A 26,870-nucleotide genomic window follows, 5' to 3' on the forward strand; every position below is an offset into this window, starting at 1 on the left:
CTAGCATATACTCTCTTAATGCCTATTACCTTACATCAGAAAGGTAAATAAAATTTCAACTGGTTTTAAAAAGGTATAAAAGACTTAGAAAAAAGTTTCCCAGCTATAGGACAATCTTAATAAAAACAATAACGTGCCTAAATTAGGAAACAGACACTCCAGGGATAAGTGCAAATATGCTGATTATGTAACTTTTAAAAAAATTTCTATGATTAGGTTTATACTGGTTAGTTTCGAAAGGTGTTTCAGTTCATCTAAGTTGGGCATCAAGATTCCTAAAGGAACAATGAGATCCAAAGAATATATCCAGCAGGTGTAATATACCTTATAATGATCTCTACAATTAAGACTGCACAGAGACATTTTATAACATGATGATTTTTGCTATTGTTATTCAATATATCATTTTTTTTTCTTGGAGTTCACTATTCTCTAAACAATTAGAAAATCTATTTGGGTTCGAAAGTCATTTTTCTTTCACTAACTAAACCCCCATTGATTGCTTCTTTGCAGAATATAATACTCAAACCATTTGCTTTAAAATAAATAGCCCATGAACTTCAGTATTACATACAATTTCTCATTAAAAATGCAAAGACACATGTTATTCATATGCTAGTTTATTATTTGGAGATGACTTCATGATGAGCGTTGTCAATAACCAATTACAATACCAGGAAATTCACAGAACAAAATTCTGTAGAGATCTTGCTGTTTTTGTATTTAATTCTAAAAAGTATGCTACTCCAATTTTCACATACCAAGCTGAGATGCCGTTTAGACTTTTTCTAGGCTAATTTTTGCTTACCCTGGGATGGAGGGTAATTTCCAATGAACTTAAAATACCCAATTCATGCCCATCCTTGTGAAAAAGGAGAAGGAAGAGGAGAAGGCCAGAAGTAGCAGGACAGTGAAAATGCCACATGGATTCAAGAGTTGAGAAAACTGACAGTAAAATATATGTTCTTTGGTTAGCAAAGCGAAAAGGGGGAAAGTATTGCATACATGATAGATACACACTAGCATTCTAAAGCAGGAGACAAGAATGTCAAGAGTGTATTCTTTCCCCGCTGCCAGATGGAAGGGCTATTATTATAAATGAAAGGCAGCAGTAGTGGATGCCAGGCACTTTTGTTGTGTGCCAGATTCTGAAGTCCAGATGTAAGCAGGTTACCCCTGGGACAGGACAGGCTTCAACTCCCGCAGCAGAACAGAACCGATCACGGTTCTCTCAGTGTTGATGATAAGCTGGGCTGTAGAGCCTTCCTTCAGCTCCACTGTGACGAGCATCAATGACCCACTGTGCACAGTTTTAGCTGCAAACCTGAAGGGAAAGAAAGAGACCTTTTATTATGAGGGCGGTGGGGGAAAGGAGACAGCACAGATTCAAATAAGTCTAAAATAATTGTTTTCTCAGTAATTTCTTACAGGTTCCCTACTGCCAAAAACCCAAAGCCAAGCATTCTTCTAAAAAATCGATAAACTGCCCAGCACCATGCTTACCACAAGCAGGTAATCTTAGTGCACAGTTAGAACAGAATAAGAAAAGTAAGTCTATTTTATTTCTTAGTTTGGACAATAGATATGTGTGAATAATTCTCCATTAATAGATATTTGGGAATCATTCATTTGATGTTTAACATTTCGTCAGGCACAGGGCCATTTAAAATAAACCACTGTATTTTTATTTTTGAGACATATTAAGGAAAGGTACTTCTCTCAAAGAGCTTGAAATTTTAATTCCTCATATGTGAAAATGATTACTCAAGAAGTTAAATAATTTTATGGACATTATAAAACTCATATCATTTCAGAAATTCATGCGTGCATGTTAAAATATTCAAATTCAATCTCTAATGTTGATGATGACATGTAACAAAATCACATGCCAGGTATAACACCACACTCCTCCTTTTTAAAACTTTTAATGTTCAGAACGTTAGATACTTCTTTTTGCTCTAGAATAGAGGAAACTCGAGGTCTAAGGCTCCATTACTAAATTCCAAGACATGAAGAATCTACTAATTACATGGAATTAAAAGCAAAACTAGCCTTTTAAGCACTGCAATTGACTGAAAAGCCGTTGGAGGCACAATGAACTTCTGTCAATCCTGCTAATTCATTCTGCACGCACAGTTGAGCCCCAGAGACGTGAAGGAAGAGGATGGTACCCTCCCAGGCCTCTGTTTCCCACATGGAGCATGTTCCACACATTTTTTTGGGGGGAGGGGGTTTGATTGCAGGGATGGCTGGAGAAAAACAAAGTTGCCGCACATGAGCTTTTGAAAACACTAACAAGTGTAGAGCAGGTCTGTGACCTGTTGTGACCCCACTTTGCAGGGCCAATCCCCTTTCCCCTTTCTGTATGACACGTGTCTGAATCTGAGCCATCTGCCTCAATTTGCGCAACATCTTCAGCCACAATGGCACCCAGTTAGCCCTGACAACAGCTCACAATACATAAAAATAAAACTGCCGCGCTGACAGCACGCTGCGGACTATTCAAGAGCAAACCAACTGGTCAGTGTCTCATGTCTGACAATTAGCATGGGCCTTGCGCAGAGCCCGCGGTGTCCTCAGGGATCTGTTTAATTACCATCAACATAAAAGAGGGAGTTTATCAGGAGACACTCAGAAAAACTTCACTCCCAACTTAATTAAAATATTAGCCACTTAAGCAGGAAGCAGATTCTCTTTAAATGAAAAGTAATTTCTTTTTTGAGTTTTTAAAAAATGACATCAAGATCTTATACTTGATTCTTTTTCTGAAAACTAACAAGCCATTTTTGACTGAAACAGAATCACGAAAATCAGTTTTCCAACAATTATTAGCATAATGACTCAAAAACAAAACAAATATGCTAATTTTACGTAACAAAATATTATCGGCACTTTCAGACTGCATCTTAAAATGTGAGCTAGTGGGTTGTTGATAAAGTATGTTAAAAGCCTTCTCATTTATTTTATTTTCTACAAACATGGAAAGCTACTCTCTCCAAACAAAGTGAAGACTGGTAAGGAATCTGACAGAGCAGTTTTTCTACTTGAGAGAAGCAACTGTAAGTAACCAGTTTAGGAAGTGAAATCATAACAGTGTATTTTTTTTAATTATTTTTTTAATTTTTTAAAGATGTATTTATTTATTTATGATAGAGAAAGAGAGAGAGAGAGATGCAGAGACACATGAGGGAGAAGCAGGCTCCATGCCGGGAGCCTGACGCGGGACTCGATCCCGGGACTCCAGGATTGCGCCCTGGGTCAAAGGCAGGCGCTAAACAGCTGAGCCACCTAGGGATCCCCCATACCAGTGTTTTTAAAGAGATTTTATAAATTCTCATAATATACACATCGGTGTGCTCTTCAGATGTCCACACAAGACATAAGGAACTGCATACCTAATTCCATCTTCCAGAAAACACAAATATCACTAGCCCCCCAAAGACCCTCTTTTCTCTATTACCCCTTAACAAGTTTATGCATTTCTTTTGTCCACATTTTTGAGGTTCTTCTGTGTCACAGGAGAATCCTGTTTCTGTATTTCTTTAAACCATGTCTGTATGTCTGTTAAACCAAAGGGTATTAGGTAGCTCTACTGTCCTTCTCATTTATGTAACTCCCCCCCCCGCCCCCCCACAGATTTGGTCATCACCAAATCTTCATTCAACACATAATCAACAGAGGTCCCTATTTCTGACAGGGTTATAATTATGTAAACAATAGTCTTATTAGTCCCTTTATTTACTTAACACTTGTGCCTTGGGACTACAGAGAAGGAGATTATGTCTGAATAGGGACACAAAAGCACTTGAATTTCAGGGTTGCACAGCCCCAAGGCACATTTTACCTCTTTTCTATTAAAAACTTAGAGTCGATGGTACAGTAACATAAATTCAGCAGAGACAAATGTCAGTCTTGATGTCAGTATGGTTACAGAGACTAAAATTAGTGTCTTGTACATGTTTTTGAAATCTTATTAACAAAATTTTCAATAAAGAATAGGGGCATGAAAAAAAAGAGATCTTTGCTTACACTATAGTAGAAACATGCTAATAAGCAAATCATCCTAGCAATAAAATCTGTTAGCTGGTGTAAAAGCTACTGCCTTTTTAAACTAAGTTTCTCTGTTCTAGTGGGCACAAATGGTGGAAGCAATGTTTTAAAGTAGAAGACTAGATCAGATGTTCTGACATTCTCATTTCACAGTTCAAAAAGGATGTATTTAATTGGAACACAGCATGATTACAACTGGGTTGTTTTGGTCCATGAAAAGCAAAGCCACCCCCCCTGCCCCCCCGCCAAATTTATTAATCACTTAATGCCCAAACAGGCTTTGCTTTAACATACACTGAAAAGATGGTTACGGAAAGAGTACCAGTAAATAAATAACACATAGCTAGCTTTGGGAGGTAAGAAACAATGATTATAAAGACAGCTTGAGTCAAATACTTCTATGTTAAATTTAATGGCTGACATCAGGACCTCTATACTTGACCTCAAATGAAGACAAACACTTTTCTAGTAGGCATGTGCAATTTTTGGATCACCATATTCACAACTGCAGCTTCCACTTATTAAATGCTTTGTATAGCGGGCACTTGCTTGATTCTATGAGGCAGATCACTTTATAGATGAGGGAACTAAGGCCTCAAAAGTTGAGGAACGTGCTCATGAGCACACAGATAGTGAATGGTTGAGCAGAAATTTGAACCCAAGTATTCTGATTCTGGATTACATACAATCTCATATATGCAAAGTGCACCCTTAATATTTGTTTTTTTATTAGTAAACAGATAAACTAAGGTTTTTATTTACTTAATATGCATATAATCTTTTGTTATTCCAAAAACTTTAAGAGGAAAGATATTTCCCTTCAAAACCGTGTACCTGAATTTGCACCATTATGGAATTCAGAGCATCCTGATTTGGTGCTTTGTCATAATAACTTTCAAATTTCTGCCTTTAAAGATCTAAAACATTTTAAACATCCACTACGTTCCACTTCCTCAAAAGAGACACCAGCAGTGAATAATATAAAACCTTTTTGAATGGAGCTGTAACACAGGGAGGAACTTCTGGGAGGCCAACCAACCTCAAACACCAGTAACACCACCACAAATGAGAACAAATAAGAGGGTGACAGTTAAAGATGTATTGCCTATGTATGATGGGCTCCATGTTATTAAAAGGATACCATCTAGGTGTTTTTCATAATTTTTAATTTTCATTCCACCACCAAGCACTCGCTGTTTGTAATCAACAACTGAGAAGGTAAAACTATTTAGATATATCTGTATTTCATTTTATTACATGTCTTTTTGTCTATTATCTTTAACAATTGACATTTAATCTTTGAAGCTTGTAGGAATTCTTAAGATTAAAGGAAAAAGACAAAATAAGCTGCTTCCCAAACCTAAATGAAGATACCACTTTTCTTTAAAAAGTTAATTTGTCTTAACTATCGACAGAATTATGAAAAAAGCTCAGATAACAAAAACAAATTGGTATAAATTTATTATCTACAATACATGGCTTTATTCCCTCGTGCACTTAAGCCATACTTTTTTTTTTTTTTTTTTTTTTTTTTTTAGTTTTATGAGAAACTGGCTATGGAACATAAATGTTCTTTGTCAGAAGGAAGAGAAATTCTACAACTCAATTGTTTGAACAACTACAACAGGACAACGTGAATTAAAAAGTATTTATCTGAAAGACTGTATCAATCTCCAGGGTAATCACAAACATAAAAATTTTAAGTAGAATCATATTTGCCACACTTAAAGCAACAGCTCTAGGACATGCTTTTTCTTCTCTTGGATAGTCTTCCTGGTTTCTGATTTTTCTATTCTGAGTTCAATTTTCTCGTGTTTTCTGTTCTACTGGTTACCAGAAGCTGTGACAATGGCCTACTCAGGCTAAAACTTTTTTTTCCTCTACTCTTACATGAAGCCTTCAATTACTGCCTGCTGAAGCAGACAGAATCCTATTAGTAAGAAAGACGATCACAGGATGCAGTGCCCTGCCCTAGCTGTATAAAAATAATTAGTCCAAAGTTGACAAATGTGTAATGAAGTCACACAATGATTATATGTAAGAAATATTGGTTTCAATAAGCCAAACATCAAATGCCAAAGCATGGTGACTTGGAGTATTATTTTCCAAAGAATTTAAAATGACAAATCCTTATTACTTTGAGTTATTACAGAACGTTTTAAACAAAGAATTTGTTAAGTGGTAAAAAAATTCCTTTTGTTGACTATACAATTGTATTTTAAAGTTAAGTGCATTACCTAATTGAATGAATATTGAGGAAAAAGATTACACGTGATTCTAGTTTAGAGAATTCAGCCAAAGCAATGTATTTTTCCCTATTATTTTTAAAAAATCAGCCAGCAATATTATAGTGTTTTTCTTTGACAATCTGATGAGAAGAGTTAAAACAAAAAAATGAGCTACTGTCACAACTTAAGAGTTTCTGTATTCTGTTCTAATCTTTAAACATGGTATAAAAAAATGATTCTCCATACTATCCTGTGAATGACTCATTCTCTTTAATTATACAGGAAAGCTAAATAAATCTAAGTGTAGTTTCTCAAAGAAGACATGAAATATTCCAGTTATTCTAAAGCATTTCTAGGTTGTCTGTTAATGGGAGTGGGATGGGATGGGCCTTAACAACAAGACAAATAGTAAAACAAATAAATTCTTACCCTATTCTCTTTGATTCCTTATAAAACAGTCAACCCAGAAGGAAAATCATCAAGAATACCTCTCTTTCATGTCTACATGAAAACAGTTATATATATTCCTATCAAGGTGTTGCATAACAGAATATTACCTCACAAACGGTGGAATTAAATAAAACTTAAAGAATGTTTTAAAGCAAAATAAGCTGTGTAGTTTGGTTATTTCTGAAATATCCAGATATGCTTTCCGTGTAAAAATTAACTGAGGTCCACATTTGTTTTTCAATGAAACGCTGTGCACAGAACCTGCAGAGATCAAAGCAGCAGATACAAAAGCGGTGCTGCCCCCTAGTGGACAGACTCCAACCTGAACAAGAACTCGGATTTCTAAATCAGTTCCACAGATCTTTAGTACTGTTTGAAATTCCAAATTTCTTGTACAGTAAGTAGTTAAAAGACCAAAGCCTGATATCTTTATACTAACAACTGTTCACAAAGAATTTTGTTTTAAGACAGCTGTATTATTACTACAGTATCAAGGCTAATAAAATTAGGGCACTAAGGGCACTAAGACAGTTTTCTGTTATTGTCCTTTAAAATTACTTGATATTTAAATATTTCATGATTATTAGGGAAAAAGAAATAAAACAACAAAAACAATAGCTCAAAGGTTGAGCAACCTAAGAACAGAATAAAGGGAAATATCAAAGGCCCTACTAAGAAGTGACTGTCATTCATGTTTGTAACCCTAGTACTAAGAAAATCTGTCACAAGTCTTCAAAGTATATTAAATGAAGGACTTGCACAATATAGACATTTTATGATGGAAATGGTCGTATATACAGTATTTCTCCTATTAATAATAATCATTAAACATATACGTGATAATAGTGATTCACAGGATGAACTAAGGCCTAGAGATGAAACAAATTGTTCTTTACATGTACTTCAGTTAAATAAAAAGATCCTTTAATTTTAAACCTATAAATATGTTGGTAAGATAAAAAGTTGACTGCCAGGTTGCCATGGATACACTGTTCTATACACAGCACTAGACTTTCCTAATAGTTAAGGACCTGAGTAACAGTAGTAAAACAATGTTTTTCCTATTAAGACTGTAATTATTCAAAAGTTGCACGTATTCAAAACTTGCAAATTAAAAAACTGACAGAGGAAAAAAAATAAAAAAAAAACTGACAGAGTAAACAAGATCCAAATACAGATTAAGATACATGGGGCAAGGAAAGGACTATAAGTATTGAATACAAGTTAATAATGAAAACTGTTTTGGTTCTTTTTTCTTTTTTTAAAGATTTATTTATTTATTCATTCAGAGAGAGTGAAGAGAGGCAGAGACACAGGCAGAGGGAGAAGCAGGCTCCATGCAGGAAGCCCGATGTGGGACTCGATCCTGGGTCTCCAGGATCACACCCCAGGCTGCAGGCGGCGCTAAACCGCTGCGCCACGAGGGCTGCCCTGTTTTGGTTCTTGTTGAATAAACTAAGAACTAAAATAGAATCATGGCAGAGACCAGGCTTTCCATTTTCATCAACTTACCACATATTTCTCCTCACAGGGTCAATCTGTTGTTCATGAAAGGGCAAAATGACTAGGTAGTGTGACAATTCTTTTGAACAACACCACTGTTACTGAATGTCAGAATTCTGGAAACTAGGTTAAAATGCTGGGACTGGTGAAAGACAAACTTTTACTTGTGGTCTGAGACTGTTGCACAGACAAGACTATAACACATTAATATAATTAACAGTATACTCTTGCTGGAGCACAACAGAATAGCTGGAAGAGAAAAACGAAACAAACATCTCATCTATTAGCATCTCTTAATAACTAATCTGTAAAAAGGATATGCATAAACATAGAAGAAATACACTTTAAAATGTGTCATGTGGCTATCATTAACTCTTGATAGTGCAAGGTAGCCTCAAACTATAAACTCTGGAACATTATTGGCCTTATAACTGGGTAGAGCACTGGCTAAACTGCAGATTCCTGGGCCATACCCCAGATGTACCAAATCTGAGTCCCTGGGTGCAGGTCCCACGAATATGAGTTTTACACAACCCTCCACAGGATTCTTTTGTACAGAAAAACCTTAAAGATTTTGGAGCTATAGACATTTAGCTTTCTGCTTTTTGGTCACTGTACATTAGTACCTTTGTGAGAGGACAAGCAATGTAATAAAAGCAAAGGCACCGCAATTTCTACATTGCACACTAAATATTGACACTTTCCCTTTTGCAGTCCATTCATATACTGGCTTACTGTTGTTCACTATGCCTTTGTATACACTTTATTATATATTAGTTTATTAGTATTGTCTTAAATAATATGCTTTAAGACTTTTATAATACATAGAATCTCACATGTTTTAATATGCATATCTAACACAGGACATGAAGATATTAAGCACTGTGGTTAATAAATGCTTTTTGATGACTTTTTAAATTCTCATTTCTGTACTACTCCTTATCATGTGGTAACCGTCATCTGGAAAATAGCAGATTGCCATAATGACCATAACTCTGTATGTATCTCAATGGGATGGTTTTGTTCTCAAAGAGCAGCCCTTTCAATCACCAAGCAAGTCCCACAGAAATGAAAATAAAGTTGTCTTTCAAAAGTATACTGGTTGGCTAAGACTATTGCTCATTTAGAAAATCAAAACTAAAGGTCATATAATCTCACAGATAAAAGCAGATATGCTTTCTCACTGATCTTGAAAAGCAGTTAATTACATAAGAAATGCTCCTAGTTTTTGAAATGAATTCCATAAAACTTGTGCTCCTTAAAAAAAACAAAAACCTTGTGCTCCTTTAATTGACTTTTTCTTAATGGAGGCCATTCTCTGTTGATATGTAGGAACCATTTTCTGCTATGTATTCAATTAAAATATCTACTTTACGCTATTACGCACTTCTGCATATTAACGAAGATTCCCTTTTTCGTAGATAATTCTTATATTAATCATTCTTTAACTTGGCATTTAATGTAAAAACTATTCAAATTTTAAGAGCAGTGGGAATAAATTATTCCAAAGTTATACAGTGGAAACTTTATTCATTGAATGGTCAGAAAGAATACTCTGATGCTTATTGAATAGTCCTCTCAGAAATAAAAGATCCTGAAAAATTAAATAGAACATAGGCCCACCAAGAGTAATGTATTGATTGTACTGGAAATTTTAATATCTTAAAATACTAATATTCAAAATACTTCTCTCCCTTGTTCTTTTAAAGTCATCTTAAATCAATTACCATTAATACAAGAATGGCATTGGTCCTACTCTTCATCAACTCAAAAAGTAACCATCACAGAAGAATAAATAAGTCAGAAAGCTCACAAGGATTTCAATTTTGTGATTGACATATAATTTAGATGTAACTCATTAATTCCAGAGGATAATACGATACCAAATACTACAGTTAAAAACATGAGTACAACTCAATAAAGTGATAAACTGTTCATTTGTTATTATAATATAAACAGTAACTGCTACTTCATTTTAAATGACATTAAGAAAGGCATCAGTTCAGATTTTACCAACAATTGTTCATTATTGTTACTGCAAATAAAAATTGGCAAAAAAAATTACATATGGGGATCCCTGGGTGGCACAGCGGTTTGGCGCCTGCCTTTGGCCCAGGGCCCGATCCTGGAGACCCAGGATCGAATCCCACATCAGGCTCCTGGTGCATGGAGCCTGCTTCTCCCTCTGCCTGTGTCTCTGCCTCTCTCTCTATCTGTGTGACTATCATAAATAAATAAAAATTAAAAAAAATTTAAAAAAAATTACATATGGATGATGACAATTTTTAACAATTTCTGTATGGAAAATACAAGTAAATCCAGGTGTTTATTGCCTGGAAGCTTTCTGAAATTTAGAACATTAATACGGCTATATTATGAGAACGAATGCAAACATTTTCAGTTACATCTAATGAGACTTGTGAGGCAAATTAAGACAGCACAACCTAATCTTAATTATAGATAGGTATGTTTTTCCTTTTGACTGCATAGTAACTTGGGCTCTTCCCCCAAATTACAGAGCCAAACACCAGGCTACTGATCATACAGCCAGATTAGAGAAGTGCCAAGACATTGCAGATGTGTACAAGGACCATAAACATTAAGTTTTGAGTGCAATCTCTGCATTCCAGAGCCAAATATAAACAGTTTTTAGTTGTGTGTCTCCCCTGCATTAGTACAGACAATTGAGAATTGACTATAATTTAATCACTTGAAAAGGCATTAAGTTCCAAACCACCAAGACTAGTTACAGGCAAACAATGCTTTAATAGAAATTACACAACTGTGCTAAGTGTCTTTCTTAGTCTGTTTCCCAATAGGAAGGTAGCTTTTATATTACTTGGATTTGAGAAGGTAATCTGGCTGTTTTCTTCTAAGAAACAAAAATCTGGAAAGCTGCCATTGCTTTCAGAAAAGTTAACCCACATATAGAACAAAACAAAAAATAAATCAGAAGTTCCAACATAAACACAGGTGATCATATGTCTTTTTGTACATTACAGAAGGACATACTAAAACAGGACTGAAGTACTGCTGGATACTAGATGTGTCAGGTAAAATTTCACATTGTATAAGGATATTCTGGTGTTTCAGGAATTTCAATAATTCAAAGTATTCATAAATAAATCAAAGAACCTCTGCTAGAGAAAATCACTTCCTGCCAAGAAAGTAAAAATATTTTCACTGAAAAGCCTTCTTTTCACTCTTTCCCCTACTGAACAACATTAACTGATAAGCTGTATTTGCATGGTCGTACCAGTATGATGACCTAATATCCATTTTATTATTTTATCATCACCCTATGTGAGATAGATAGGATTTGTCAGATATTAAGAAACGGAAGCATCAGACCTGCTAAATAACTTAACCAAGGACCTTTCTTTAAAAACAAAACAAAACAAAACAAAACAAAAAAAATAGGGTAAATTTTTTGATTAACGCAGTGTTCATTGTCACAATTAGTAGATGATGTTAGACACTTTCAATAATGGCAGATTCGCTCTCATTCAATAATGGCAGATCAAGACTTGAAATGAGTTCTTCGAAGGCCAAGACCAAGGTTTTTCCATAGATAACAAAGAATTTCATTTCACTACCCCTTCTTTTCCTTGCCATCCCTATCTAAACAGATGAAGATCTTGAAATGCATAAGAAGTTATCACTTGCCTCAAATTACCACAACCAATAATGGCAGAGATAAATCTAAAACCCAGATCAACTGCAATCCTCTTTATAAGGGGGCTCTCTTACCTCTGTATTAATTTGAAAAAAAATTAAGATTTTGTAAGTAATCTCTACACCCAGTGTGGGGCTCAAACTTAAAACCCTGAGACCAAGAGTTGCATGCCCCACTGACTGAGCTAGCCCGGTACTCCCCTTTCCTCAATTTTTTTTTTTAAGGTCTAAAGTCATTCTCTTTGATTTTAAATTTATTTTCTATAAACATAGATAAAGGCAGAAGTGTACCATTGTCAGTGGAATGGCAAAGGAATTAAAGATGGAATTAATGAATTCCTTTGAGCTCACAGAAGACTAAGTAATAACTGCATGTTTGTTTAAGGCAATCATTTTTGTCTTTACTTTCATTTCAAGCCACTGGCACATATAAGATCACGAAGAGGGCAACCATATTAATCACATTTTCTCCGAACTTTAAGGAAAATGACTTGGATCTCATGCTTTAGATGCTGGGTGGTGAAGATATATCTGGTCTAAGAAATAGAAGCTGCATTTGGCCCTATGTTGGTTTTCTAAAAGCTCCTTAATTACTGGGATCTCTCTTAAGGAATCACTGTAAAAATCACTCTGAATGTGGTACCCAAACTTCTTCCATTTCAAGTGAAAAAGTACAATTGCATTGCTTTATAAAATAGTTCTTCCTGGAAATCCACTGAATCTGGTGAAATAGGATAAATTCTCAACTGTATCTCATAAAGGGTAACTTTACAAATCACCAAACTATTATAAAACCCAAGTACACTGTCTGCCCTTCAGGATAGTCCATTCCAGTGTACTAAGGATTCCATGAAATAGGAAGAGAGCCTTAACACAAATCAATCAATTAAATATCTCATCAGAAACAAAGAGAGGGAGGCAGATACAGGTTTCAGGGTTACTATTATTTAAAGATTTTTATTTATTTATTCAAGAGAGACGGGGGGTGGTGGTGGGGTGGGCAGAGACATAGGCAGAGAGAGAAGCAGGCTCCATGCAGGGAGCCCGATGTGGGACTTTATCCCGAGGACTTCAGGATTATGCCATGGGCCGAAGGCAGGTGCTCAACTGCTGAGCCACTCAGGCGTCCCTCAGGGTTATTATTTTCTTTTCTTTTTTTAAAGATTTTATTTACTTATTCATGAGAGACACACAGAGAGAGAGGCAAAGACACAGGCAGAGGGAGAAGCAGGCTCCACGCAGGGAGCCCGATGTGGGACTGGAGCCCGATGTGGGACTCAATCCCGGGACCGCGGGATCACGCCCTGAGCTGAAGGCAGATGTTCAACCGCTGAGTCACCCAGGTGTCTCAGGGTTATTATTTTCAAGGAAAACTGTGAACTGAAAATTACATATTTACATGTACATATATATACATAACTTATCTCCATATCACATGTTGATAAACCTACCTGTATATATTATCTTGGCCAGAAGGGACTACACCTACATTGGCTACATTTACAACCTTCTGAAGGATCATAGAGGGAGTGAAATTCTGTGGTGCAGCAATGATTACAGTAGAAGTTTCATTCATTCCTGTTAGCATCCCTGTAAAAGCAAAAGAAGGCTCCCTTTACTAATTTCTTTATGACAATTACAATAAAACAATTAAATTCATAACCAAAATTTAAAAAATTTTTTCCAAAAAAACCCCACCACTCCAGAATATAATTTTCAAGATAATTATCATAGAATTAAAATAACTGCAAATGTTATAAAAAATTTTAAATCCTTATCATGTAGGAAAACGTATTTTAAAATGCAGTGGAACTTAACTCTTAATATATCTGATTTTCAATACTATAAGATACAAATGTGGAACCACAAAGATTTTATTCATTTTCAGTCCCTTTTAAAAAATATACCCAATTAATTTAGACTATGTTAACTATTCACGCTTTTACTTTTTAAGAATTTTTTTCCCCTCTCCTTTTCATTCATAGATCTCTCTTGCCAAATGCTGCCTATGAACAAATGAAAGTGAGTCTGGAATAACCAGCACCATTACCTGATGAAAGGTCTCAACTGATGGATCAAAGGTATCTTAGCAATGACTTAAAGTCACTGAACAGTTAACATGGTTCTAAAAAATGCACATGTATCTAAACAGCTATATTATATTTATCTCTAAATATAATAGTATTTGCCTAGTGAATGGGACTATATATTAATTACAAAAACAACCGAAATTTCTGAAGCAATACATTTGGAAGCAAAGGAAAAAATGTGAATGGAAAACCTTAAGTTCCAAAGACATTTAAAATTGATATTTAAGAAAAAAAGCTAAGCAAAATTATGAACAAAACCCATATGGTTAACATGACATGTCATTAATATCAGAATCTCATGTAAAAATGTTCCGTGAACGAATTCAGTAACATGCCACTTAGAACAAATATTGAAATTTAGTACCAAGGTTAAAAAAAACCAAAATAATTATAATAAATGCCATCTACCTTGAACTGTGATATAAGTCATTGACATCTAATGGTATCTAGTAAAAATGATAATCTTTTGAAACATTTGATATGTGCAAAATAGTTTACAAAATTCATGAAAATGGTAAAACTTGATTTTATGTTTTCAAAAGGCCCTGAACCTTCAGGGCTATATATTTAATTTAGTTATTTACTGCAAATGCAACCTGAAATTTAAAAGAACCCCTATGATTAGCAGCACAAAGATATGAAAGCCTAACACTGTAAAAAGACTTATCTAGCTTTTACCAAAAAGCAGTTTTTACTAACCACTTTCAAACTTGGGGACACTATGTTCTGTCTTAGACTGTTTAACTTCAATATTAGGCAAAGGCTTTAAAAACTACACAGTCAAACACTGCTTTTAAGTAAAGCACAGTGGATGCTGACATAACACTGCTGAGAGATGTGTGTACTCATTTAGGATTTAAACCTTCTCCATTAAGCTCTATTGAAGAGCAACTGCTGAATAAATGAATGCAACTATGTTTATGTTAAAAGCCTGTTTCCCGCAGCATGTAATTAAAGGAAATGTTGTACAAAGCCAGTACTTTTGTCAAGCTCCTGTAAATGGAAAGATGGATAGCACTCAGAGAAGTGAATGCATTGCTTCATATTTAACCTTAACACTCTTGTCATTAATGGTTTGTCTAACTTCGTCTATAAAAGACAAGGTACTGCTCCATTGAAGTAAAATTTAAAAAATCAACTAAACCATGCTTTTCAGAACAGAAGATTCATTATCGTCAGCTAATGTATTGGCATAAAGCAAAGTAACATCCTATCAAGTAAGGCACACATTCAATCTGCCTTCCCACCCCCCTTTATTTTTAACTCATGCTGTTTTATTGTTATAGGCAATTTGTACCACTCAGCATGACAGTGTAAACTGAATCAAGATTAATTTACATGCAAAAGAACACTTAGGAGAGCAGCATGGTAAGCAAATGTATTGTCTCGATTGCTGAGGTGGAAAAAGAACCTGGAAAGAAAAAAAGGTGCTCTAATTAAGGGGCATCAAATATGATTGCTTGTGGTAGTTAAGGGCCAGAAAATAGTAAATGTCTGACCATTTAAAGAATTAGCATCTTGCTAGCTAGGAAACCATAAGATGGATGCATAAATCATAATAAAATTAAGTAAACATTCTAGGTTTCTTAAACCAGAGATTTTTCTAAATGAAAATATATCAGGAATTCTCAAATTAACGAGAAAGAAAAATATGCCAAGGTATCATTAAAAGTTTCTCCTATAAAAAACTGATTTTAGATACCATATAGGCTGCTCATACATAACAAAGGTAAAGTCACCAGGAAAATATTTTAAAACTGTCAGACTACAGAATTTGTTGCTTCATTAGAATTCACCTAAATTTTGGAGAGGCAGAGGGACAGAGTACTTAATTTAGGTTCATCAGCTGTACTTAATCGCTAAAATGTAAATCAATATAAGAAAATAAAATTAAAATTTTTTTCTAAGTTTTAGATTTCTAATTTAACATAGGAAGAAAATGAGTAAGAGGAGGCAGTTTGAAATGAACAGTTGGCTTATGTCTCATAATTATTAAAACTGCCTTAAGAAACTAATTTTTTTTTAATTTTTATTTATTTATGATAGAGAGAGAGAGAGAGAGGCAGAGACATAGGCAGAGGGAGAAGCAGGCTCCATGCACCGGGAGCCTGATGTGGGATTCGATCCCGGGTCTCCAGGATCGCGCCCTGGGCCAAAGGCAGGCGCTGAACCACTGCGCCACCCAGGGATCCCAAGAAACTAAATTTTTTTTGAGAGGGTCTCACATTATTTTCAGCACCAAAATCATTCCACAGCTAGATCACTAACTCTGCAATGCTCCAAACTCAATGAGAAAAATCATGCATCTCATTTCAAGTTCTTAATACGAGTATTATAGTTAACTTCAATACATAGGATAAAAGTCTTTCTTTTAGCAAGCACTTTGATCACCAACCTGACTCATGTTTAGCCATGAAACTCTAAATGCAACAACTGAAAAACAATGACAGATCAGGCTGCGTATCAGAAATGAAACCTTTTCTGTTTTTAAAAAAATTAATATGCTCGATGTATTAGATGCACTCTTAATATGGTACAAACTTTTAATTATGTACATCTTTAGTATAAAAATAGAAGTATATTCCTCATGTTTTTTATTTAGAATTTTTCCAGTTAAATTCTAATTAATGCATTTAATGCACTTCTTGAGTCTTAAAACATAGGCCCTGTGAAATGAGGTACTAAGTATCTAAGTTCATTTTATTTGAAGTAGAAAATTATGTAATGTGTGCATGCAATGACACACAGGTACTTCATAACTTTACTAGTATTTTATTATCCAGAAGTTTGCACTGATAAAATCTGAGGAAATGGATGTTTAAGATTTTCAGTTAGCAAGTCCTTTCTAGGTATCATTTGTTGAAATAAGCTAAGCTCTTCCTAGAGTAGTATAATAAAAGAATACATGTGTAAGGTTCAGAATTGAGACCTCGATTACCAAACCAGCTGAAATCTATAACTAAAAAGATGCTATTGAAAAGACTCTTTAAAGCTGTGGTAAATTTGCCAGCATCAAGTCCCATATCAAAGAATGAATTCAGGAAGACAGAAAGAATGATACAGAAATGCCAAGAGACTTGCAAGGATTTACAAATACTTCATATAAACAAATTTTCAAATAGCTTTATTCAGAGTAGCCTTTCTGCTCTATTAAACATAGCAAACAGCTGCCAGATTTATTCAGACAAATAATCAACAACCATAGAAGTAAAATGGCAGAAGAAAAAGGAATTTTGGCAACAACTCCACAGAGGACCACAGCTGTTCTGCAAGCGCACCTCTCTCATGCGCTTACGGTTCTGTATGGCTAGTCAGGGAAAAATCCCTCAGTCACAGCAGAGCACAAAACACTTAATCGAAATATCAAGTATTCTAAACCAAAGCTGAGGGATAGAAAAGGTATACAATAATCTGCTGCTTTAGATAGATATATATTTTAGCTGAATTTTTTTTTAAAAAAATATCCCCTTAACAATAAATGTGCCAAAGCCTTATGCAGTCACTTATGTGCCACTCACCTGGTTTTGCTGAGCAGGTATAAAGCAGAGAGGCAGGCTTTAGCCAGCAAAGGGTAAGAATAGCAAATGTAAGCATCAATTCATCAATAGAAAAATAAAATCATAGAATCACAAAGATGATTTCTTCTATAGCAATAATCAACTTCCAAGAAAAGCAAATGCAAAGAGGGATTTAGTCATTCTTTTTTATCATTTAAAAATAAGGCAGAAAATAAAAGATTACTATTAATTTTTTTAAAGATCTTATTTATTTATTCGTGAGAGACAGAGAGAGAGAGAGAGAGACACAGGCAGAGGGAGAAGCAGGCTCCACACAGGGAGCCTGATGTGGGACTTGATCCTGGGTCTCCAGGATCATGCCCTGGACTGAAGGCAGCGCTAAACCGCTGAGCCACCGGGGCTGCCCAAGATTACTATTAATTTACAGTCTTGTATGAAATTTTCTTTGTGAGATTCTTCTGTAAGGTCTTGGGAACATTGTGGATTGCAATGGCCTTAAAAAAAGAAAAAGTAAAAAAAGAAAAGAAGGGAAAAAAAAAGATTTTTGGCACTATAATGATGGAGTGCCAGGAAGCATATGTTTCTCCATAGGTAAAGATATTTGTATGTGACCAGTACTTTCTGGAAACATGACATATATGGTTTAACAACCTCAAAATGAAGGAATCTTTGTATGATAATCCCTCTAGAAAGAAAAACAGCCTACCCTCACATAAACTTTAAGAAATTGCACACTATGCTATTTAAATATGCCCTAGTTTTATATTATCTTCAATTAAACACATGAAGTCACAGTTATTTCCCCTTATTCATATAAAAAATAAAATTCATTTTTATTAGTAGCTATGGTGGACTCTGGGCAAGCACAACAAACTAATACTTCCATTCTGCTGAAAATATTTTTTTAGGTGCGTATTTAAAAATATTTCAGCTCTGATACAGCCAGACAACACAGCATTTCTTTACTATAGAATTAGGTCAAAAGAAAATGGAGGCATTTTAAAGCTATAATTAGGACTTTATCTTGAAGAGTGAGGCACTCTAGTGTGTGCAGGGAGAAATATATTAGTGGGATTTGAGAAACAGTTCTATAGTAAAAGAAAATACAGAGACATAACATTTACAGTGGTAGAACTTTGGTAAGTTTCAAATCCCTCACATTTTCACTATTGCAAAACACATGAGTACATCATTAGGTTGACAAACTCACAATTCCAGAAGTGAAAAATTAATTAAGAATCAATTTATTATTTTAAAGACATAGTAATCAATTTTCATGTATTCCAGGAATGTAGACAAACATATCCTTTTTAAGGTTATTTTATGGAAGTAAAGGATTACCAAAAACTAGAAGATTATTCATTGACATTTGTTAATGGCTATGTATATATGGTAATTTATTTTAGAGACCAGAGAGAAGAAGAGTACATATTATTTGGGATGCCACTTTCTAGTAAATTGTAGTTAATTTCTCACCTTGCTCTTTCTTAAAGTCTTTCTCTGACATGGCCACAGGTAAAAGCAGTTCTCCAATAGGTGGCTGAATATTAACATTGAAGCAATCATCCTTGGTACTAAGAGAAAAACACATCAAAGCTGACTAAATGCTTAATAAATAAAGATTCACTTTAATACTATGCTAGTTGAATAGATGCAATGAAAGTATATGTCAGCATATACCACATAAGATCTTGGCTTAACTAGAACAGCTAAAAAGGCTTGAAAGGGCAGCCCGGGTGGCTCAGCGGTTTAGCGCCGCCTTCAGTCCAGGGCCTGATCCTGGAGACCCAGGATGGAGTCCCACATTGGGCTCCCTGCATGGAGCCTGCTTCTCCCTCTGCCTGTATCTCTGCCTCTCTCTGTCTCTCTCTCTCTCTCTGTCTCTCATGAATAAATAAATAAAATCTTAAAAAACTTAAAAAAATAAATAAAAAGGCTTGAAAAATTCCCCAACACTATTTGCAGAAAAATGTATCTCTATGAGTTGGAAAACTTTTTTTTAACAGAAATATGCAGTTATAGTAACTATATCATTTGATATAGAATTTTTTTTAAGATTTTATTTATTTATTCATGAGAGATGTACAGAGAGAGGCAGAGACATAGGCAGAGGGAGAAGCAGGCTCTGTGCAAGAAGCCCAATGCGGGACTCACTCCCGGACCCCTGGGATCAGGCCCTGAGCCAAAGGCAGATGCTCAACCTCTGAGCCACCCAGGCGTCCTGATGTAGAACCTTTAAAAACAGGTAAGCATCATGGGTGTACATACTCATTACTACCAAAGGAATGCTTCATGCAGCTTATAGAGAAGTAGTATTTTCTCTTTACTTTGTACATTTCAAGTGTAGAAAATGGAGTGCTTTAGTCTTAAATGGTTAAGATCTCTTTTACAAATATTAGTTTTTAGTAAAAAATAAAATGGAGTGACCATACTGTGTTTAGGTATGTACTAATAAAGTAATACATCATCTGCAAACTTGTTTTAAAACAAAAACTCATTTTTAGTAGTGGTATTCATTAATATTGATCAACATGTGGTAAGTTGTTATTTCAAATGACAGGATATGAATAATGTAGGAAAGGCAACTCTGTACCCATATCAGATAGAATAGTAATACGGAGTGCATTTATTTAATCTTAGGACATACTACTCTCTAAAAACTTATTAAAAATTCTTTAGAATTTTTTTAGGTTACATGTTTCAAGTTAGGTTGATGAGTCTATCAGGAATGTGTTTGGCTGCAAATAAGCAGAAAATCAAACTAATACTATGCACACACTGTCTAGTATACAACAAATCCTTGAGTTACCAAAGGCTGCTTCAATGGCTTAGAGATGCTGTTGGGGACCTAGGTTATTCTAGCTTTCAACTCCACCATCCCTAGTGTGTTGTCTTTCATCCTCATGATTTCCAGATGGCTGCTACATGTCTAGGTAGCATTTTCACATTCTGCTTAAGAAGAAATAGGGACAATGGAAGAGTGAGTAGTAAATACGTGAGCCAACCAGATCTGATTCTTTTTATCAGGAAAGCTTTTGTCCCCAAAAGGACTTCTACATTCATGTGAGAACTGCATTTCATGGCCAGTGGGAAGGTGGACAGGGAGATGGGGACTGTGAGTAAAAATATAACAAACATTAGGTTAAGAAACACTTCATTGAAGGGTGCGGTAGGGATAAATAAAATGAAAAAAAAAATCATGTTTATGCTATTATAAACTATATTATTATAAGCTGCCTGATATTTTTTTATGGAGCAAGGCAAAGACTAGACTAAAAAAAAGAATGTTTTGAATTATTCACATGTGGATTGTCTAAGGAAAACTAACAAATCTGATTTATTAATTCAATATAAATTTACTGAATACAAACTAGATCCCATGTACTGTACAAGTACCTGTGGATTGATTTATTCAAATATTTTTATTCATTTATTCATGAGAGACAAAGAGAGAAAGGCAGAGACATGGGCAGAGGGAGAAGCAGACTCCCTACAGAGAGCCAGATGTGGGACTCTATCCCAGGACCCCCGGATCACACCCTGAGCCAAAGGCAGGCATTCAAGCACTGAGCCACCCAGACCTCCCTGGGGACTGTCTTTAAAAGACAAGTGAGACTGACTCTAAAAGCTTACAGGTCAGTGAGAGAGGAAGAGTTCAATTATGTTCATAAAAATGGTAAATGCTACATCAGAGATATGTACAGAGTATTATAGTTCACAGAAGAGGGATTGATTAATTCTACAGGTGTGAGGTAAAGATACATTTCCAAGAGCAGAGAGAGGGGTGTACTAGGTCTTCTAGACTTGTTTTGGGAACAGTGAGCAGTGTGGTATGTCAATAGATGAGGCTGGGGGTGCACTATAAAGAATCCCATATACATTCATTACCATTCATCTCCATTTCTCCCAGGACAGTCCCAGTGTGTGGGACTTTCACTCTCTAAAGTGTCCTGATTTGTATGACAAAGTATAGGATTACTTCACTCATATAACTAAGACAAAGGGGTTTCAATGTTTCCTGAAGCAACAAGGAAAACAACCAGAGATTTTTGACACAGGAAAATAAATGATCCCACTGTATTTCAGAAACTCTGGTAGCAGTGTGTAAGATGTAGTAGAGTAGAAATCTAAGGAAGTACATTCATTAGGAATCTAATTTAATAGTCTAGGTAGAGGTTTTACATTGTGTTTAATTTTAGTAATTTCTAGCAATAATGATCCTAAGAGGTAGCTTCTGTTACCCTCCAACTTAATTGATAAGAAGTCAAACAGCACATCCAAGGTCACACAGCTACTAAGTGGCAATACTGGGATCTGCACTCTGGTCTATCCTACTCCACAGTCTGCTATATAATGCTGCTTTAGAAATACATATTTTTTTTATTCTGCTCTATAACACTGCACTCCTAGACTGAGAACAGGGAAGATGGGGGTATTTTAGAATTAGAAGGGACAGATATGGTGATGGATGGAAGGGACTTTGAAACTTCTAATGGGAAAAACTGGGAGAATGACAACTAGTGAAGTAGTAGAGTTTTGGGGATTAAACAAGATGATTTGGCTTTTTTTTTTAAAGATGATTTGGCTTTAATCATGCTCTATTTTGAGTACCACTGAATTATTCAGGAAGAGATATTTAGCAAATAACTAGAAATACAAATCAAGAATCAGAAAAGAGGTTAGGGCAGTATATGAGTTTGGAAGTAATAGAATGGTAAAAGGAAGAGCTGAAGCCTTACAAAGAGATAAGATCACAGAAAAAAAAAGGATATACAATAGAAAGGATAAGGTGGAAATCTGGGGAGGACCTACATTTAAATAGAAATGAAGAACTGCAACTTGCAGAAGAAACTGGGAAAGAGTGGTCAGGAAGAAAATGTGTGTGTCAAATAATGCAAAGAGGAATAAAAAGCAGCAAGTGTTACCGCAGATCCCAGCAAGGCAGTTGAAATGGAAGGAAGAAAGCAGAATGCTATGAGTTGAAGGGTGAACAGGAAGACTGGAAAGATGGGCAGAAAAGAGTGGAAGCTTTGTGAGGATGCAGAGGCAAAAGAAAGCTTAACAAAGCCCGAGCATGAAGGGAAAGAGCCAGTGGAGAGGAAAAAACTAAGGAATACCTGATGGAGCAAGGCCTCAGAGGATTAATAGCACGAGAACAAGGTGAACCAGTCAGCATCCTCCTGGCTCTTCCCAAAGAAGCAGAGGAGTAGTGGTTAAGACCGCAAAAAGTATTGAGGGTAGGACACTTGAAGGATGAGACTACACCTGATATAGTGGAAGGCTAAGTCACATTAGAAGAAATATGTAAAGGATGATGGAGTAAATGGTAAGTGTGCATGTCTATATACAGACACACACACAAATATACACACACATGCGTATAATTTATGTATAATATATAAGAATATATTATATATGAACTATATGACATACATATAAATTTATATGTATAAATATATTTATACATGTAAGGAGGTGCACAGTGGAAATATTTTACTAATAGAAGAATACAATTAAATAAGGAATACAATTAAATCAGGAGACCATTGGGTTAAATTATATTTATTACACTATTGTTACTTTATTTTCTTTTTAATTACGGATTAAATGATTCCTTCCAAACTGTCCTTCCCAACAGTCCTGAAGTATCATTTGTGCCCTGGATCTGGATTAAAGGTAGCTAGCTGTACAGGGGTGCTTTGGGGGCCTCAGTCAGTGAGTCAGTGTCTGCCTTCAGCTCAGGTCCAGATTCCAGGATCCTGGGGTCAAGCCTTGTGTTAGGCTCTCTGCTCAGCGGGGAGTCTGTATTTCCCTCTCCCCCTTCCCTCTCCAACCTTGCTTGTGACCTCTGGATCTCTCTTCCAAATAAATAATTAAAACCTTCAAACAAACAAAAAAAGGTAGCTGTATAGCTCTGACTCCCAGGGAGAAGGGTGGGAGATCAGGGAAAGAAGGAATAGCATACATGAAAATGTAGGTGAGTAAAGAGCAAGTTTAAGTTTGGGGGGAAAATGTGATCCTGAAATATCCCCACTAGCAATTTATGACATATATATGATTCAACTTGACTGGGTATGTTTTGTTTTTGTTGCTTTTGGCTAATGATATTTTATTTTCTGTAGTTGGTAAAATGGTTAACATAATTATCTTTGAAAAACCAAAGACAGAAGTTCATCCAAAATAGGTCTTATGAAGCAAATGTAAATAAAATTGGGGCACTGTTGTGGCAGATACTACTCGCTGCTTACTCAAATACTTTTTTTTTTCTTCTTTACTGACCTAATCCTGACTTTGTTCAGGTAGACAATGTGCCCAAATGGAGCATCGTATCTCTCAGTCTCTCTTTAGGAGTGATCAAGTAACCCAGTTATAACCAATGAAGCATACACGGAAGCCTGCCAGGCATTTCTAGGAGAGTTTGGCTTTTCCTACATGGCTCTTCTCTCCAGATCACTTAATTTTTTTTTTCTTTTTCCTTTTTTTGCTTGGAATGTAGATAGAAACCTGAAAGTAGAGCAGCCATATTGTGACCACGAGGATGGCAGGCACTTGCTAATGTAATTAGCACATGGAAAAAAACTCCACAAAATAACAAATGCTGGAAAGCCCTGAAGCCATTGTAGAGCTACTCCAGCAGCTCTGAACTGCTGACCTCTGCTCTTGTACTAGCAGAATAATAAACCCCATTTGGTTAAGCCACTACAGTTGGGTTTTTGCTACACACAACTGAATGCAAAATCTAATATAACAAGCATATAACCTACTTCATAAGCCAGTGTCAGTTTTTTTCTTTAAATAAAGATTTTATTTATTCATGAGAGACTCCGAGAGAGAGGCAGAGACATAGGCAGAGGGAGAAGCAGGCTCCATGCAGGGAGCCCGACGTGGGACCTGCTCCTGGGACTCCAGGATCACGCCCTGGACCAAAGGCAGACATTCTACGACTGAGCCACAGTCCTGCCAGTGTCAGCTTCTAAGCAAGGTTTGACTTCGAATCAAGTCAGGTGGAATTTTCCCTCTTTAATTCAGGGAAATTTTGCTTTCATTTATATTAGTGTTCTAGCATGTCCTCCACAGTTTTTTATGTGCCTCCTTTTCTGCCATTTTGTCCTTTTTTGTTGTTCACTTCTCTCCCCTTGTTGGGTTTCCTTCTCTTTTTCCCCCGCCTCTTTTTCTTCTCATCTCCCTCTGGTTGAATGTGGGGCTAAACATAGATATCTTGACATGGATAGGGAATGGTGAAAATGAGTAAAGACAGATGTGCATCTATTGGAATTAAGAGATGAACAAAGTACTAATATTATGCAGCTCTAAGCAGCCTAGTTACATGTGATCAAATGGCCTAATAGTTTATTATTTTTGTATTTTAAAAAAATATTTTATTTATTCATGAGAGACACAGAGAGAGGGGCACTGACATAGGCAGAGGGAGAAGCAGGCTCCATGCAGGGAGCCCCACATGGGACTCAATCCCAGGAGATCATCCCCAAGCAGAAGGCAGGAACTCACCCACTGAGCCACCCAGGTGCCCGCAAATGGCATAATAGTTTAATGTAATATAAGATTCTACCTGTTATATTTAACTGTAATGCACATACTTGTACTACATATAATTTCATTTTACAGACTCATAGGATACAAATTGGTAAAATTTCTAAGTAAGAGAAAAGGGCAAGGAGTCTGACCATAGTGAAACTCAAGTTTCCTTATCTATGAAGTTAAGATAAATGGCATTTACCTTACAGGTGACTTTTAATGATTAAATGAAATAACATAGCCAATATAGTGCTTAATGCATAGTAGATACTCAAAATCTACTCAAAATAGGGTTGTGTCATAATTTATTTCAGCATTCCCCTCTTGATTCTCATTTGCAATCATCGCTACCATAAACAATGCTTACTTAATATCCCTAGCTAGATCTATTTTCTTCTGCACAAGCACCAGTATTTCCCTAGATCTGATACCCTGAAGAAGAAACTGTTTACAGAAGAGTACAAACATTTAGCACTTTGGTAGGGCCAAACTGCCCTAAAAAAGGTGAGGTCAATTAAAGTCCCATAAACAGTATACCACAATACATGTCTCTATCTTGTCAATGTCAGATACTAAGCTTACTTAAAAATTTTGCCAATCTGACTGGTAAAATGTTTTAATTTTGCTTTCTCTGCTACTAGCAATGTTGAACATCTTATGTTTACCGACCATTTACATTTCTTTTCTTGTAAACTGCCTATTCTTAGCCTTTCTCCACTTTTCTATTGAATTTCATCGAGTAATACATAACTCTCTCAGTTACTCTCTGGTTATTAAATTTTTGTCTGCTACATATACTGCAATACTTTCTCACCATTTCTTATCTGTTATGGTATCTACTTTTTCTTCTTTGTAGAGAAGTTTAAAATTTTTAATAGTCAAACTTGATCATTTTTCTCTTTACATTTGAGTATTGTATCTTGCCTAAGACTTTTGCCCCCAGAGTATGAAAACATTTGTGTATATTACATTGAAATACTTTTAAAATTTTTTATGATTTATGACATTTTCTTCTAGTTGAATTTTAAATATTTGTCAAGTTCCCTGAAAAGCCCTACTGGAATTTGCCTACAATCACACTAAAAGTTGAAGATTAATTTGAAGAAAAGAACTGTCTCCCACTTAGGAACATAGGATATGTATTATTTTACTTATATCTTCTTTTTATGACCTTCAGGAAAGTTTCAGGTATTTTTTTTTAATTCCTACATAGGTATTTCTTGTTTATTTATTCCTTTTGCTAGTCTTATAAATAGAATAATTTTATACATAATGTTTTTAAATTGGTCACTCTTGTTATATAGAAATGTTCATGATTCCCATTTAATGATTTGTACCACCTTTCTAAACTCGTTATAGATTTTCTGTTGATTCTAAGACTTTCTAGGTTGATAATTATACTAGATAATTTACTCTCTTCCTTTCTAGGATTTCTACCTTTGTTTTTACTTGTCTTTCTATATTGGCTAGAACTTTCATATAATGTGAAATAGTGTTGAAAATGGTAACCTTCTTTTGCTTTTCTTAGAAGAGAATGCTTCTGCTACTTCATGTGGTAATAGGTAACTTGTAAAGCCCAGAAATTATATTAATTTATAATGCCAAGTGGTGTGCACACTCATGTGCTATCCTTTCGGGCTTTAAAATCAGGGTGAGGGCACCTGGGTGGCTCAGTCAGTTAAGTGTCTGCCTTTGGCTCAGGTCATGATCTAAGGGTTCTGGGATTCAGGCCCCAGTGGGGTTCCTTTCTCAGTAAGGAGTCTGCTTCCCCCTCTTCCTTTGCCCCTCCCTACTGGCTTGTGCTAGCTCTCTCAAATAAA

The 26,870-nt window shown here is 35.6% G+C and overlaps 1 protein-coding gene across 2 annotated transcripts in view; it reads right to left on the minus strand.

The window, feature by feature from the left end:
• Positions 1–602: 602 nt before the first annotated feature.
• The window catches only part of AP3B1 (adaptor related protein complex 3 subunit beta 1), a 263,801-nt gene continuing 237,533 nt past the window's right edge, over positions 603–26,870 (minus strand). For both annotated transcript variants that reach the window (XM_055342262.1, XM_055342261.1), the window contains exons 25-27: positions 18,991–19,088; positions 13,358–13,496; positions 603–1,324 (exon numbers count right to left, since the gene is read on the minus strand). In XM_055342262.1, the coding sequence (XP_055198237.1) occupies positions 1,171–1,324; positions 13,358–13,496; positions 18,991–19,088 (391 nt within the window). In that variant the 3' untranslated portion in view covers positions 603–1,170. The remainder of the gene's footprint in view (positions 1,325–13,357; positions 13,497–18,990; positions 19,089–26,870) is intronic.

The sequence above is a fragment of the Nyctereutes procyonoides genome, unplaced genomic scaffold (genome assembly GCF_905146905.1).
Source record: "Nyctereutes procyonoides isolate TBG_1078 unplaced genomic scaffold, NYPRO_anot_genome, whole genome shotgun sequence".
NCBI classification, from domain to species: Eukaryota; Metazoa; Chordata; class Mammalia; order Carnivora; family Canidae; genus Nyctereutes; species Nyctereutes procyonoides.